Source organism: Gekko japonicus, unplaced genomic scaffold (genome assembly GCF_001447785.1).
Source record: "Gekko japonicus isolate JY-2015 unplaced genomic scaffold, Gekko_japonicus_V1.1 scaffold691, whole genome shotgun sequence".
Classification (NCBI taxonomy): Eukaryota; Metazoa; Chordata; class Lepidosauria; order Squamata; family Gekkonidae; genus Gekko; species Gekko japonicus.
This window is the reverse complement of record NW_015175990.1, coordinates 345,166-360,018: the sequence shown is the minus strand read 5'-3', so window position 1 is coordinate 360,018 and position 14,853 is coordinate 345,166. Positions and strand designations below refer to the sequence as shown.

General features: G+C 46.3%; 1 protein-coding gene across 1 annotated transcript in view; it reads right to left on the bottom strand.

The window, feature by feature from the left end:
- The window catches only part of KMT2C (lysine (K)-specific methyltransferase 2C), a 110,689-nt gene that overhangs the window by 16,496 nt on the left and 79,340 nt on the right, over positions 1–14,853 (bottom strand). Inside the window, exons 34-40 of the mRNA XM_015426350.1 lie at positions 10,355–10,519; positions 7,191–7,332; positions 5,947–6,094; positions 4,895–5,073; positions 4,663–4,799; positions 2,738–2,990; positions 2,266–2,405 (exon numbers count right to left, since the gene is read on the bottom strand). Coding sequence (XP_015281836.1) covers positions 2,266–2,405; positions 2,738–2,990; positions 4,663–4,799; positions 4,895–5,073; positions 5,947–6,094; positions 7,191–7,332; positions 10,355–10,519 — 1,164 coding nt within the window. The remainder of the gene's footprint in view (positions 1–2,265; positions 2,406–2,737; positions 2,991–4,662; positions 4,800–4,894; positions 5,074–5,946; positions 6,095–7,190; positions 7,333–10,354; positions 10,520–14,853) is intronic.

Sequence of the window (14,853 nt, the reverse complement as noted above, 5' to 3'; positions counted from 1 at the left end):
CATACCCAACAGCAGAAACTCATTAGGATTGGCTACAGTAGGGGTGTGTGGCCTAACATGCAAAGGAGTTCCTGCTACAAAAAAGCCCTGGGTTTTGACAACAAACAAGGTAAACAGAATAACAAGCAAAAGGTGGCTGTGGCTGGATAACCACACTTGGTGCGGCCTAATGTGCTAATGAGCTGTGCTGTCAGGGGTGTGGCCTAATATGCTAATGAGTTTCTGCTGTTGGGTGTGGCCTATTATGCTAATAAGTTCCTGCTGGGCTTTTTCTACAAAAAGAGCCCTGGTGGAAGACCTAACCTTTGAACAATTCAAGAGATTCTTGTCAACTACGATTAAAGAAGTTGTTGAAACAGCCTGTAAGTCCTTATTTAAAGAATCTAGGAATGAATTTGTAGACATTGGTGAAAACAGAGAATCTAGTCTGCATTTGCAAGCTACGGCTGAATTGCAAGATTATAGCCAGGAGAGGGAGCTACGGGATAAGAGACAAGGGATCACGCAGAATGTAACTCATGAATCAGAGGTACATAGAAAACATCAGTGGAATGACCAAATAAGATTGAAGCAAAAAAAAAAACACAAGTAAAAAAAGGACATTCCTTAAAGATTGTTGTACAAAGGAGAAAGAGAAAGAAGGTGACTAAAAACAAGGAGATGGAGGAAAGAACTCTAAAATCCCCAAAAGAGTGATAAATGCTACATGGAAAAAGGAAAGATCAACTCTGAAACTAAGAGTCCAAGAATACAAGAATTTCTGCAGTTAATTTCTGCAGTTCTTTCTCCTGCTCTAGTTCTTGTGCCTCACCCCGCTTTTGTTATTTCTTTATCATCCTTCACCTCCAACACTTCCTTCTGGGGTTTTCTCAAAACATTCTCACAGGCTAGTTTGAAAGCTTGCTTTACTTCTTCTGCCAAGACTTCCTGAAATTGTTCCCATGTGAGCACCCCAGCTTTATTATCTCCATCCATCTCCTCACACTTCCATCCGTCAGGTTCAAGTAAATTTCAAAGAATTATGATTCTTAAAGGGTAATGGTACTTTTCGCAGAGAATTATCTCTTACCCCCTCCTAGTTTGTCATGTCATTTTAAAATCCCAAACACCTTTCCACGGCCGATTTTTCCATCCAACAGGGAAATATCCATAAGGGGTAGTCCTCTCATCCAACATATGCAGAAAATAAACTCTTCAATGTGATGTATCACTCCAACAGGAAAAAAAAGTTTAAAAGTACCGGATGGCAGCGTCTACCAAACATGGCGGCCATGTTCTTCCGATTTCTCACTCCCGCATCGGGGCAATTCTGGTCACCCCCCTGCTTTGCCAGGTTATGGGAGGGGCCAGCAAGAAGCCCCTTGCTCCTGCTCTCTCTGCTGGAGTGCATGTCGGGCTCTCCCAAGTCTGGGAGGCTCGAAAAGAAACGAGAATGGATCGGGCGGTTCAGAGTTGACCGAACGCCCGCCTGTCGTCGCGCCGTACCATAAGGAAGCCTCCCGGAGTCGTCGATGTTGAAGGCGTCTCAGAACTCCATCATTGTGAGAGGATGTAACACTGACTCAAGGAGCGCCACTTCAAGGCGCGCATCTCGATTTTTTCTTGTCTGGTTCGAAAAGCGAGCACAGTGGTGACAGGACTCAGGTCGATGAGACTCTCCCAGACAAAAAATACAGAGGGTATGACGGTCAGGTGGAGCAAGTTTACTGCCGCAACCCTTGCACCAGTTAAAAAAGCCCCACTTCTTCTCCATAAAAATAAACAGCGGAGAAGAAAGAAGGGGTGAGGGGGGGTAGCCCGAAGGCCACACTGAGCTAAACCGGCAACTTTCCCCTCAGCTGAAAATAAAGTTGTTGGGGTTTTTTAGTTTTTGAAAGAACAAACAAAGAAGTACTAAAGAAAAGAGAATAAAGTGAGGAAAAATCCGAAGAGCCATGAGGCAGATAAGCCAAAAAAGCGAACCAATCAGACCGACGAGAAAGAGGTCTTTCCAACGCGGCAGTAAGAAAGGAACTGGCAGGATGTCTGCGCCCTCCCCTCTGGGCATGCGCGGTGGGGTTCCTGCGCATGCCTGAGGTCTGGGCGTGAAAATCCGTTAAAGAGCTTGCTACAATGCTGATCGATCCAGCGTGTGCGCACTAGATCCCATGGGTGTGAAGCACAGAGACCACATCAAAGATTAACAAATTTAAGCAATTTTCATGGGCGCATGTGTACATACACACGCACAATCTTAACCCTTAACCATGATTTCTGCAGTAGTACCTGCTTCAGGAAAGGTGGCTCTTTGAAAGACTTCCGCACACCACTGCCCAGAACCACCACTTTGCAATGGGAACACCACTGTGGCCTCAGCACGGAACTATCCGTCATACTGGAACTGTGAGCCTTATAACCTGCCAAACCTTTAAGACATTGAGAACAGAGTTAGTTACAAAGTGCAATTTTAATAAAGACATTTGAACCTTCATTGGCCTTTCTATCCTCAACCCCATATGCTTCTTTAATGCTACCCACTTACAGTTTGGGATTGAATGCACCAGAATGATAGAGAATGCCTCTCACTGGAAACTGTGTAACCCCCATTTTGCCTAATCACCTCCATAAGAACACACTTTGAATTACAGAAGTGAAGGATGGCCAGTTTGTTCTCTACCCTCAAAGTGTGCTCAAGTTTCCAAATGTACATTTAAAAAAGTAATTATCAACAACCTCTCAGTAGCACAAGCCGACTTACCATTACCACTTGGTGGAAATGGCATGTTAGGTTGTTTGAGTCCATAAGGCCCCATGAATCCAAGAGAGCCGACAGTGCCTGGCTGGGGACCATGAAGCAAGAGCTGCTGTCTGTACTCGAAGGCTGGATTTGCTCTGGGAGTGTTCATCATTCCCACTGAAGAAGGAACATCTGGGGCACTACTGACTTCATAACTGTTTGGAATTCTGACATGCAGGAGGCTGGAAAATGCAGCTACTATGTTGCCAATATTCTAGAGAGGAGGAAAAAAAATGCACACACAGCGTCAGCTTAAATGTTAAAGGAAAAACAGGACAGAGCCAAAGAGAGAGCGGGAATTGGGGGTGTGCATTTTCGGAAATCTTGCGTCTCTCCATGAAATATAGCCATCAGTTTTGCAAAGAGGGACAGAAATGGTTGCCCATTCAGAGGGAGCCACGGCTGAGTGGCTGTGGGATGTAGCATCATCATGCTGCCTTATATGATTCTTGGTAAAGATCACCTCTGAAAGAATCTTGATTGTAAAAACTAGCACCCAAGCTGAAGATCCTGGGAAGAAGCTACTGCAAAAGGTGAACAAGGATATATTTTTGTGGAACTTCCCCCCCTGCCTCATTCCCCTAGTCTTTCACCTTGAAAATTTTAATCGGTAAAATTCATTATGACTAAATGAAATTGCACTGAAATCAGAGTATATAATGCTCTTATTGCTCTTGTTTCCAAAACTAAGATGAATAGGTACATATTACATCCACAGATCGCTGCAGACTGCACAAAACATCATCACGGGTTAGACGTGACTTGCTCTAAGCCTCAATTTAAGGCTGTAGATGATTTATCTACATATTAGTAAACAAGTATAAAGACAGCAGTCGTGAGAGTCTGACCCACAAATCAAACAGTCATTAAGACATAAAGAATGCTGTCTATGTATTACAATCTGAAGCACTACAACATGATAAACAAATCATAAGAAAATCCTTGTACCAAGTTACATAATCAACGTTGTCTCCGGATTATATAACAACGTTTCAAAAAATGGATCTTCTTCAGGAGAGATTATAATGGTGCAAAAGCTCTCTGTTTCATAAGTGCTAGACAACAAGTCTTAAGAAATACTAAATTCAGATAGGATGCTGATCTCAGTTAACATTCAGGCTCAAAATATGCTATGTTTCTAATGGATCCCGGGCGTCTCTCTCTGGTGATTGCTACCAGAGTGCAATTAAAGGGAACCATTCAAAACATACAAATAACAGGACATTTCAAATGTTTTCACTGTAGTTGCTGCAAACAAGTTTGGCAAACAGATGAAGTAATCTTACCTGGGTTTAGAATGCAACTAAAATATTACAGTTCGTGTAATACAAGTTGGGTCGTGTATTTATTAAAATGTGTGTGTGAAAAAATCTATATTGGGTCTACTTCTAGACTTATTAGAACAGAGAGACGCACCATTATAATATCTCCTGAAGAAGATCCATTTTTTGAAACGTTGTTATATAATCCGGAGACGACGTTGATTATGTACCTTGGTTCAAGGATTTTCTTATGATTTTGTTATCATGTTGTAGTGCTTCAGATTGTAATACATAGATAGCATTCTTTATAAGTCTTAATGACTGATTTGTGGGTCAGACTCTCATGACTGTTGTTTCTATACTTGTTTACTGATCGGGTTGCGTTTGTCCAGATTTATCTACATATTAGGCATTGTGGTATCTGAAGAAGTGAACAGTGACTCACGAAAGCACATCTCCTGCCACACATTTTGTTAGTCTTAAAGGTGCTACTGGAATTTTGCTCTTTTCTGCTCCTACAGACAGACTAACACAGCTGCCCATCTTGATCTAGTTTAGGCAAAGGTATGTGGTCGCCCATCAAAGTGATTCCCAATGTGATTTCCTGGAACTTCATCTCCTTACCTCTGCAGCTGTGGGATGTAAAGTAATTGCTACAGACACAAGGCCAGATTTTGGACCATTTGGGGAAGGTCCAAGCTGAAAGCCAAAAAACCCGGAGCCAGGTTCTGTTTTAATAAAATTCCTTTTTGCTTCTGATCCTTAGTGAAAAAGAAAAAAACACATATAGTTAATGGAAATGATGATACAAGGACATAAAATTAGCACATGCATTTAGAATATAAATGGGCATTACCCTTTCCAGTACTGGTGGGTAGGATTGGAATGATAGGAGATGGAACAGGTTCTGGGATCTCTTCCTTGACAGCTGACAGGTCAGGATACCTACTTATTTCCATACCCATGACACTCTCAGGCGATGAAGATGGAACAAAACTGTCAGGCGTGTCTCTGTCACCACAAGGATCTTGAACCCTGGGAGGTAAAGAAAACGAGAAATGTTGCACAGTTCTGAAGAATAATGAGGAGATGGAGAACTGGATTTGACAGCAATATGATGCAAACTGCAATTCCAGGAGTCATTTTCTTAAAGAGAAACAAACAATGATGTTAACAAGTATATCATGTTGGTCTCTCCCATCAGAAATTCACTCTTTTGCCTTTGCAATTCAGCTGTTTGACCAGAATGCTATTAATTCTTGTAAGGTACTACAAGATACCATTAATACATACAAAACAATTACAACTCCAAACGTGTAATTTTGTATGTGGAAACGGTGCCATCCAAAGAGGCCCAACTCTGATTTATATGCCCCAATCTCACACAGTAAAGCAGGTTTTCAAAATCCAAGACTTTGTATCCAGAGAGAGCCCAGCTGCTTGACCTAGCTACGAGGAACAGGCCACACCCCTGTTCTAGTGGGGGACAAGTAGGTTCTCACAGAGTGTTTCATCTAGATTTGAGGACATGAGGCCAAGGTCTAACCAGGTAAGAGGACAAATAAAAATTTGAACAGTGAAAACATTACCAGTGAGCAACAGTAGAAGAATTTGCAACTTGAGATATCAGCAAGCTATCTGTACGTTCCTTCTGGTCACTTGCTGAGTCCACTTTTTATGAACAACCCTGAAGTTTCCGACCTGACCAGTTTCTGGCCTGATCTACCTAGGTGTGAATTAGAGGGTTGTCTCCAAGCCCAAACCATTTGCTTGGGGTGTGCACAAGAAGGAACAACAACTGGCCATATACAGCTGGGAGCAACCTTCCCAACGTTCGGCAGCACCAAGGGGCTAACTAGCCTACCAGGCACCCAATGCCCAGCTAAGGTGTTCAAAGAAGACACGTACCTTAGTTCTTCATGATTATTATGAGGCGGGGTTGGAAGGGAAGCAGGAACGTCCACACTTTTAGGACCTTGAGCCATGGCTCTGGCTAACAAATCATCCTGAGGTCTGAAGGGCAGCTGAAACTGCTTGGGTCCTAGAGCCTTGGTAACTGAAACACGGCAAGAACAAGCCACGTCAATAACCTAAAGCCTGGACTCTCCCTAGAAGCTAAAATGGCCAAGCTGAGGTTATCATACTTTGGTCACATTATGAGAAGATAAGAGTTGCTGGAAAAGACAATCATGCTAGGAAAAGTGGAAAGCAGCAGGAGAAGAGGAAGGCCCAGCATGAGAGGGACTGACTCAGTCGAGGAAGCCACAAAGGCCCTCAGTTTGCAGGACCTGAGCGAGGATATTAAGGATAGGATCTTATGGAGGTCGTTCATTCATAGTATCGCCATTAAGTTGGAAGTGACCTGATGGCACATAACACTGACACTTGATGACATATATGGAAAAAACCTGACCCTAACTTCACTCATGTTTCTTTTGGTTAAATTCAGCTCACAACCCAAACCCCTGAGAATCCACCACAGTTATTTACTGAAAATAAGAAAAAACAAACAAAATAGTGCCCCCTAGAGATGACAGCAATGGAATTTTCATACATGTTCATCAGAAAGTGTTGGGATGCAGAACATACCAAATGGAGGCCCTTTGCTGGGGTTTTCATTTATTTTCAAAGATGGACTTTACTTATTGTAAAATCTTCTATTTCTGTATTTTATCTGGAGTTTTTAACTTGTATATTTGAATACCTGAATAATGTTTGATTTTGTTAACTGGATCTGGTTGCGGACCGTCATATAATAAAACTGAAATTGAATTGAATTGAAAAGATGGGCTGAGTGTTGGTAAAAAAGCGACTTCCAAGCTGCTGCCTTCATCCTAACTCAAATCACCCCCCCCCCAATACATAAGACTAAAAACTGTACAGCCCTTGTGTTCAAGGATCTCTGCAATAACGTCCAAAATCTGCAAATACATATCAGTACCCGCAATCCCCACATCCAGGCCACAGTTCTCTATGTTACTTCATACTGTGCTGAACATCAGTTTTTGCGTAACTCTCAACATTTCTCCCATAAATTTTGTGGAGAAGGTAATCAGAATTTCAAAGCATTCTGATGTGAAGCGAGTTACAAATGTACAGCAAAGAAACCCCAGATTTCACTGTGGACATTCTCGGCATATACAGCGACTTACCGTCATGTCCCCCTAGCATCCCAGCCTTGCTAGCAAGTTCCTCAGTGGTTGCAAATCCATTGACCATTTTTTGGCAAGCCACAGGTGGAGGTGTGGGCGGGAGTGAGGCTGGAGGGGTGGGAGGATTGCTCAGGTTGTTCTGCTGCAGAGGAGGGAGGGACATCAAGTTTTTAGCTAGCATATTTGAAATAACGGGAAAAGTAATCTACTTACAAGAACAATTACAAAATACGAACCGACCTGATAGAATACCTGTAATACCAGACATCCTGGAATGTGAAGTTAAATGGGCCTTAGAAAGCATTACTAACAACAAAGCTAGTGGAGGTGATGGTATTCCAGCTGAGCTATTCAAAGTCTTAGAAGATGATGCTGTTAAAGTGCTGCACTCAATTTGCCGGCAAATTTGGAAAACACAACAGTGGCCATAGGACTAGAAAAGGTCAGTATACATTCCAATCCAAAAGAAGGGCAATGTCAAGGAATGTTCAAACTATCGCACAATTGCACTCATATCACACGCTAGCAAGGTCATGCTCAAGATCCTACAAGCTAGGCTTCAACAGTACGTGGATAGAGAAGTGCCAGAAGTACAAGCTGGGTTTCGAAGAGGTAGAGGAACTAGAGATCAGATTGCCAACATTCCCTGGATTATGGAGAAAGCAAGAGAGTAACAGAAAAACATCTACTTCTGCTTCATTGACTATGCTAAAGCCTTTGACTGTGTGGATCACAACAAACTATGGCAGGTCCTTAAAGAGATGGGAGTACCAGACCACCTCACATGTCTCTTGAGAAACCTGTATAAGGGTCAAGAAGCAACAGTTAGAACAGGATATGGAACAACTGATTGGTTTAGCATAGGAAAAGGAGTACGACAAGGATGTATATTGTCACCTTGCTTATTTAATATATATGCATGCGAAATGCTGGCCTGGATGAATCACAAGCGGGAATTAAGATTGCTGGGGAAAAGATCAACAACCTCAGATATGCAGACGATACCACTCTAATGGCAGAAAGGGAAGAGGACCTAAAGAGCCTCTTGCTCAGAGTGAAAGAGGAGAGCGCAAAAGTGGGCTTGAAGCTCAATATTAAAAAAACTAGGATCATGGTATCCGGCCCCATCACTCCTTGGCAAATAGAAGGGGAAGTCGTGGAAGTAGTGACAGACTTCACGTTCCTGGGATCCCAGATCACCGCAGACTGTGACAGCAGCCATGAGATTAAAAGATGCCTGCTCCTTGGGAGGAAAGTGATGGCAAACCTAAACAGCATGATAAAAAGCAGAGACATCACCCTGCCAACAAAAGTCCACATGGTCAAAGCAATGGTATTCCCAGTAGTCATGTATGGCTGCGAGAGTTGGACTATAAGGAAGGCCGAGCGCTGAAGAATAGATTCTTTTGAACTATGATGCTGGAGAAGACTCTTGAGAGTCCCTTGGACTGCAAGAAGATCAAATCAGTCAATCCTAAAAGACATCAACCCTGACTGTTCCCTGGAAGGCCAGATAATGAAGCTGAAGCTCAAATACTTTGGCCACCCAATGAGAAGGGAGCACTCACTGGAGAAGACCCTGATGCTGGGAAAGATTGAAGGTCAAAGAAGACGGGGATGGCAAAGGATGAGATGGTTGGACAGTGTCATAGATGCAACGAACATGAAATTGAGCAAACTTCAGAGGACAGCAGAAGACAGGAAGGCCTGGCGTGATGTGGTCCATGGGGTCGCAAAGAGTCGGACTCGACTGTGCGTCTGAACAACAACAACAATACTAAAACATTGCAGACCAACTCAAAAAAGAAACAACGCTTGATTTTGGACCGAGAAGCAAAAATGGTAAATCCTTGATCAGTCAACATTTCCACTGAAAGGAGACCTTTCATTAAATACAAAAACAAAATAACTTTTCGGTGTGTTCTATGCTGAGCAAAGTGTGTTTATGTCAAGGGACAGGTGAGCATTTTGGTGACAGTGAAGGGAGCCATTTCTCCCTCACCACTGCCATGGTTCTGTTCCAGGCACTGGGATGGGGAACGTCACTCAGCCCCAGTGATGTCACAGGCAGCTTTTCTTGTGCCAGTGCTGGTCACACTTTGGGCTGCTCATTTGGCTTTCTCCCGGTACTGCTGCAGGAGCTATAAAATTCTGTTTGGAAAGAGACCACAGCAGGGCAGGGGTGGGGTGGGGAAAATAAAAAATGAACACAGGCCTCTTTCCCCAAGCAGTGACAACTTTACATTATGACTTTCATGCCTGAGAATTTACTCATGAACACAAAAGACAGTGTTTAACGGCAGTAATCAGTGACCTCTTGGTCAAATGTGGCCATCCATTTTCCCACCCTAGAGGCAAAGGGGATATGTGGTTGAACAGCCCTTGTGTGCAGTAGGACTGGCAGAAAACTACTGTAGGTGGGGAGCATAAGAACTTTACCTGCCATTCCTGATTCTGGAATAATTTATTTGCTGGCCTGTGCTTCAATTACTGTAAAGCGCTGAAGTGGCATAACACAGTCGTAACAGTTGTGGCACAATTTTATACTGAAGGAATTCAAACTCAGGCCTGCTAGATCTTTTAACAGGAACTTAAAAAAACAACAATCAGCCAAGGATATGCTGCCAAACGCCAGCCTGAAAAAAGTAATCCTTTTCTGCCTGGAATTATCTTGGTTCGTTCCCAGTTACCATTTTCTTTTTCTATGAAGGCTATGATCACAACTTTGCTTTGGTTTGAAAATGCAGTAAAATGTTCATAACCCTGTGAATAATGGCTGTAAGAGCCAGGGTGGTGTTAAGAGTGTCAGACTACAGTCTGGGAGACCCAGGTCTGAATCCTCACTCCACCATGAAAGCTCACTGGGTGACCTTTGGCCAGTCATAACCTACCTCGCAGGGTTAATGTTAGCATACAGTGGAGGAGAGGAGAATGGTGACAGTCACTTTGGGCCCTCAGTGGGGAGAAAGGTGGGCATAATTCAAGTAAATAAATAAATAATATGCTCCGATTATTTCTGTTTTTTAATAAGCACAAAGACTGATGGCAACAGGGCAACAAAATAATCTTTTTAGATACACCAGGGCCTTGTCAATCACCAGGTTAAGCCTGTTGCTGTGCTTCTTATAGAAATTTTGCAGAACCTAATACAGGAAAAAACGTACCTTGTAAATTAGCTGAGAATAGTAATCTGATACCCCATCAAGCGTAGCGCTACCAAAGCTTCCCATAAGGCGACTTCCACTATTCAGGTGGCCACTGCCATACGGCAGGAAGTGGGCAAAACTCACGCCAATTATTGGCTCCATCAGAGGCAGCAAAGAGAGTTGCTATAGGAAAAGATGAGCAGTTATGAAAAAAAAATCATCACAAACGAGCTGTGAATTTCCACTCAATTACACTAAGATGAGGGTTAGCGTTAGAAACCAAGTTTTCCCCACTTATAGAAGAGCACTCAAGGAGTCCTGTCAGTACTTCATTTCAAGCCCTTGTTAAAACACTTCAGGCACAGGCTAATGTCAGCCTGTACTCTACCCGCTTCAGCCTCTACCAATGCATCTGAATTCCCAATCAAGGACCATGTCTCTCCAACTGTCAAGCACCACCTTTGTTACATAAAACTCTCTTAATGATAAATGGTATATCAACAGGGAACAAAAATGGCTTTCTTATTAGAACTTAACTATCAATATCGAAATATCAAAACTTGATTGGGTTTCATGATTTGGAATTTGCAGTTGCTCCCCTAGCTACTGCGGCAATAACGGTGTGGCCATTTCTTTTTTTCCACTGTCTAATCTCACTGCATTTTTGCTTATCAAATTTATTCGCAATAGACTTCCCCTTAGCTCTCTCTGTCCTGCCTGCCCCTGCCAACCTTCCTTTTTCCCCTGTGCCCCGTGTACCAGGGCTGCTTTGTTCTCTTGGCACTCCCAACAAAGACTGAAACCCCACCTAACTCTCTTCTGTTGAGTTAATTTATCTGGGATCTGCTGATCTGAACCACCCAGTTTCAGATAACTGCTGGAAAACCTCTTGGAATGGGACCCAGCAGGGCTTTTTTGTTTGCTTGCTTCTTTGTTTAGTCCCACTCCATAAGTAATCCTGTTCCTTTGGAAATGTGGTAGAATGGATCTGTTAGAGAGACATATAAGAGGAGCTCTTCTGCCAGACCTTTGGAGCTGCCGCCACCACTGCCACCTGACAATTTATGGAGAGCGGGCCCGACCCCGGGGTCCCCCAAGTATAGCCTGACCCGAGTACCTGGGACATTTGATGGAGACTAAGAAGCTGACTGAATGCTGAGGAATCAAACGATAGTTATTGTCAACTATTGGCCAGTGTCCAATTTGTCCTATTTGGGCAAACTTATTGAAAGGGCGGTGGCGTTACAGCTGCAGGGCTTTCTGGATGATGCTTCTGTCCTAGATCCTTTCCAGTCCGGTTTCCGCCCGGGTTATGGGACTGAGTCAGTGCTGGTCGCTCTTGTTGACAACCTTTCGAAGGCATCTGGATCGAGGTGGCGTGGCGGCACTGCTGTTGTTAGATCTGTCGGCCGCGTTCGATACGGTCGACCACCAACTGCTGGCTCGCCACCTCGCTGACATGGGGATCCAGGGGCTTGCCCTTCAATGGCTTGTCTCTTTTCTCCAAGGTCAGGGACAAAGGGTGGCGATAGGGGACCAGCAGTCCCGGATACATCCTCTTGAATGGGGGGTGCCTCAGGGGCAGGGCTGGCCCGAGGAGTTTGTGCGCCCTAGGCGAGGCTGTCTCGTGGCGCCCCCCAGATGCCAACCTCCTGGTGGGGCCTGAAGACCTCCCAGCTGGCCGCCTGGGTGGGGGGACAGAGTGACACCACGTGACACACTGGCTGCACGCGTCACTTTAGACCGGGAGCGCGCCTCTGGTTTGGAAATGGCAAGCGCTCCCCCTCCCGGCTGGGCCCTTCCCTCGAGCTCTCCTCCAAGGGCCCCCTCCTTTCCACCCGGGCCCTCCTAAGGAGGCTGCAGTGGGGCAGCTCCAGCAGGTCACAGCCTGGGCCTCCCTTCCCCCCCGGCCAGGCCACCTACCCCAGCGCACGGGGGGCGCCAGCGCCCCCCACAGCCAGGCAGCGCAGGCCATCCGAGTCTGCTCAGGTGCTGCGGGAAGGACGAGGGAGTCTGTGTGCCAGGCTGCTTCCCCCCCCGGTGCAGACCCTCCCTGAGGCCAGCCGCCCCCCGCCTCGACGGCGATGGCACTTTCGCTTCGCCAGCAGGCTGCAGGCAGCATGATGGAAGCCTTCGGGGTGCCGCCGCCTTCCCCCCCGCTGCTGCTGCCCTCGCCCCTCGACCATCCCCACTGCTGCCGCTGCCCTCGCCACCCCCGCCACCCACCCCCCAGGGCCAGCTCATGAACTTACCTTCCCTGCGGGCTGGGCTGGCTAGTGCCTGGCTGGGGCAGCTGCCAGTGTCAGCGAGTGCGACTGTGGGAATCATGCTGGCTGGCTGAGGGTGGCGGGGGCGAATCGGCGATGGGCGCAGGCGCAGCAGCCAGCGGACCAATGGGCGCACTGTGCGTGAGTTGGGGCAGGCAGGACGGGCGCATGGCAAGCAGTATGCGTGCCGCGGCAGCGAGCTAGACTAGCAGACAGCGGCTTTGGGCAGGGATGGTGGGGGCCTTTGGAGGAAGGCGGCAGGGCAGTTGGTGCCCTGAACGGAGCTGCGCCCTAGGCCAGACACTAGCTGGCCTAGTGAGAGAGCCGGCCCTGCTCAGGGGGCAGTATTGTCCCTGATGTTGTTCAACATCTATATGCGCCCCCCTTGCCCAGATTGCCCTGAGGTATGGGCTTGGGTGTCATCAATACGCAGATGACACCCAGCTCTATCTGATGCTGGGCAGCCGGTCTGGCTCTAACCCAGAAGATCTTCACCAGGCGTTGCAGGATGTAGCTGGTTGGCTCAGACTTAGTCGGCTGAAACTAAATCCAGCGAAGACGGAGGTCCTGGGTCTGAGTCGGGTCGGGGTTGGGGCTCCCTCTCCTGACCTTCGATGGGGCTCCTCTGGTGTCAGCGCCGGTGGTTAGGAGTTTGGGAGTGCTCCTAGACTCCACCTTAACTATGGAGGTCCAGGTGGCGGCCACTGCCAAATCAGCCTTCCACCATCTTCAGCTGGCTCGGCAGTTGGTCCCCTTCCTTGACCGCGATGACCTGGCCACAGTGATCAATGCGACAGTCACCTCGAGGCTAGACTACTGTAACGCTCTCTACATGGGGCTGCCTTTGTCGCAAATCCGGAAGCTGCAGCTAGTGCAGAATGCTGCAGCTAGGCTGCTGATGGGCCTCGCTAGGCGGGAGCACATCCGGCCTGCGTTGAAAGCACTGCACTGGCTGCCAATAGCGTACCGGATTCGCTTCAAAGTGCTGGTTCTTACCTTTAAAGCCCTATATGCCCAGGGTCCGACATACCTAAGGGACTGCCTCTCCCCATATGTTCCCCCAAGGGCACTACGGTCAGGGTCTCAACACCTCCTAGCAATGCCAGGCCCCAAAGAGGCCAGGTTTGCTGTAACCAGGGCCAGGGTTTTTTCGGTGGCGGCTCCTACCTGGTGGAGTGAGCTCCCGGAGGAGATCTGGGGCCTGCGGGACCTTGCGCAGTTCCGCAGGGCCTGTAAGACGGAGCTCTTCCACCAGGCTTTTGAGTAGGAGCCACCACCACCATCACACTACTCCACCACCGTACCATCACTACTGTATTACCATCGCTACACCATCGTTGTTGCACCACCACCACCAATTGATTAGATAACATTGGGGTTTGTGATGGCCCTGTGACAAGACATTTGTAATATCACGTGGAACCATACCACTGAATTGAGTCTAACATTCCCGGGATGCCATGGAATTCGGACTACCATCCCCAGGATACCATCTTGTGATTGAAGATCTTTCGAAACATCTGGAACACTTTATGCTGTTTTAAATGTCGGTTTTATCTTGTTTTATTGATTAACTATTGGCATATTTTGCCCTATTTGTGTTTTAACTGTTGGCACATGTTGCCCTATCTGTGAGCCGCCCTGAGCCCGTTGCGGGGAGGGCGGGCTATAAATTTGAACAAACAAACAAATAAATAAAATAAAATGCTAGCACTTTAATAAGCTGCATGGCTATGGTTTTAAATCTGTGTTTAATTGAATTTTATATTGTATTATTATATTGTATTGTTTTATATTGCTGTGTAAGCCACCCTGAGCCGGCCTTGCTGGGAGGGAGGGCTAAAAATCTAATTAAATAAATAAATAAATTGATGGCATCAAGGCCGTGCTGATCCATTTAGAGGTAGTAAAGGTGTCTGCCCAAACACTCCGTCATAATTTTGTATGCTTTGGGAGTTTCTGGTCATTCTGTAATACAGTAAGAATACTGAAATGCACATGAAGACATTATAGGCAATCAAGAACTACAATGTAGACTTTTCATTGCAAGAAGCACCAAGGTAACTATTTCAGCACCATTACACAAGTGGTGGATTGCAAGCAAAGCGGTTTCAGCATGAGTACAGGCTTGTGTGGCTGCCCTGTTGCTGGTGCAGCTGCCAATACAGTGCAGCTTCCGCAGGGCAGGTTTCCCCACAGCCTCCAGTCCCCCAGCAGTGGCCACCCCCACCTAACCCCTGGGGCATTTTT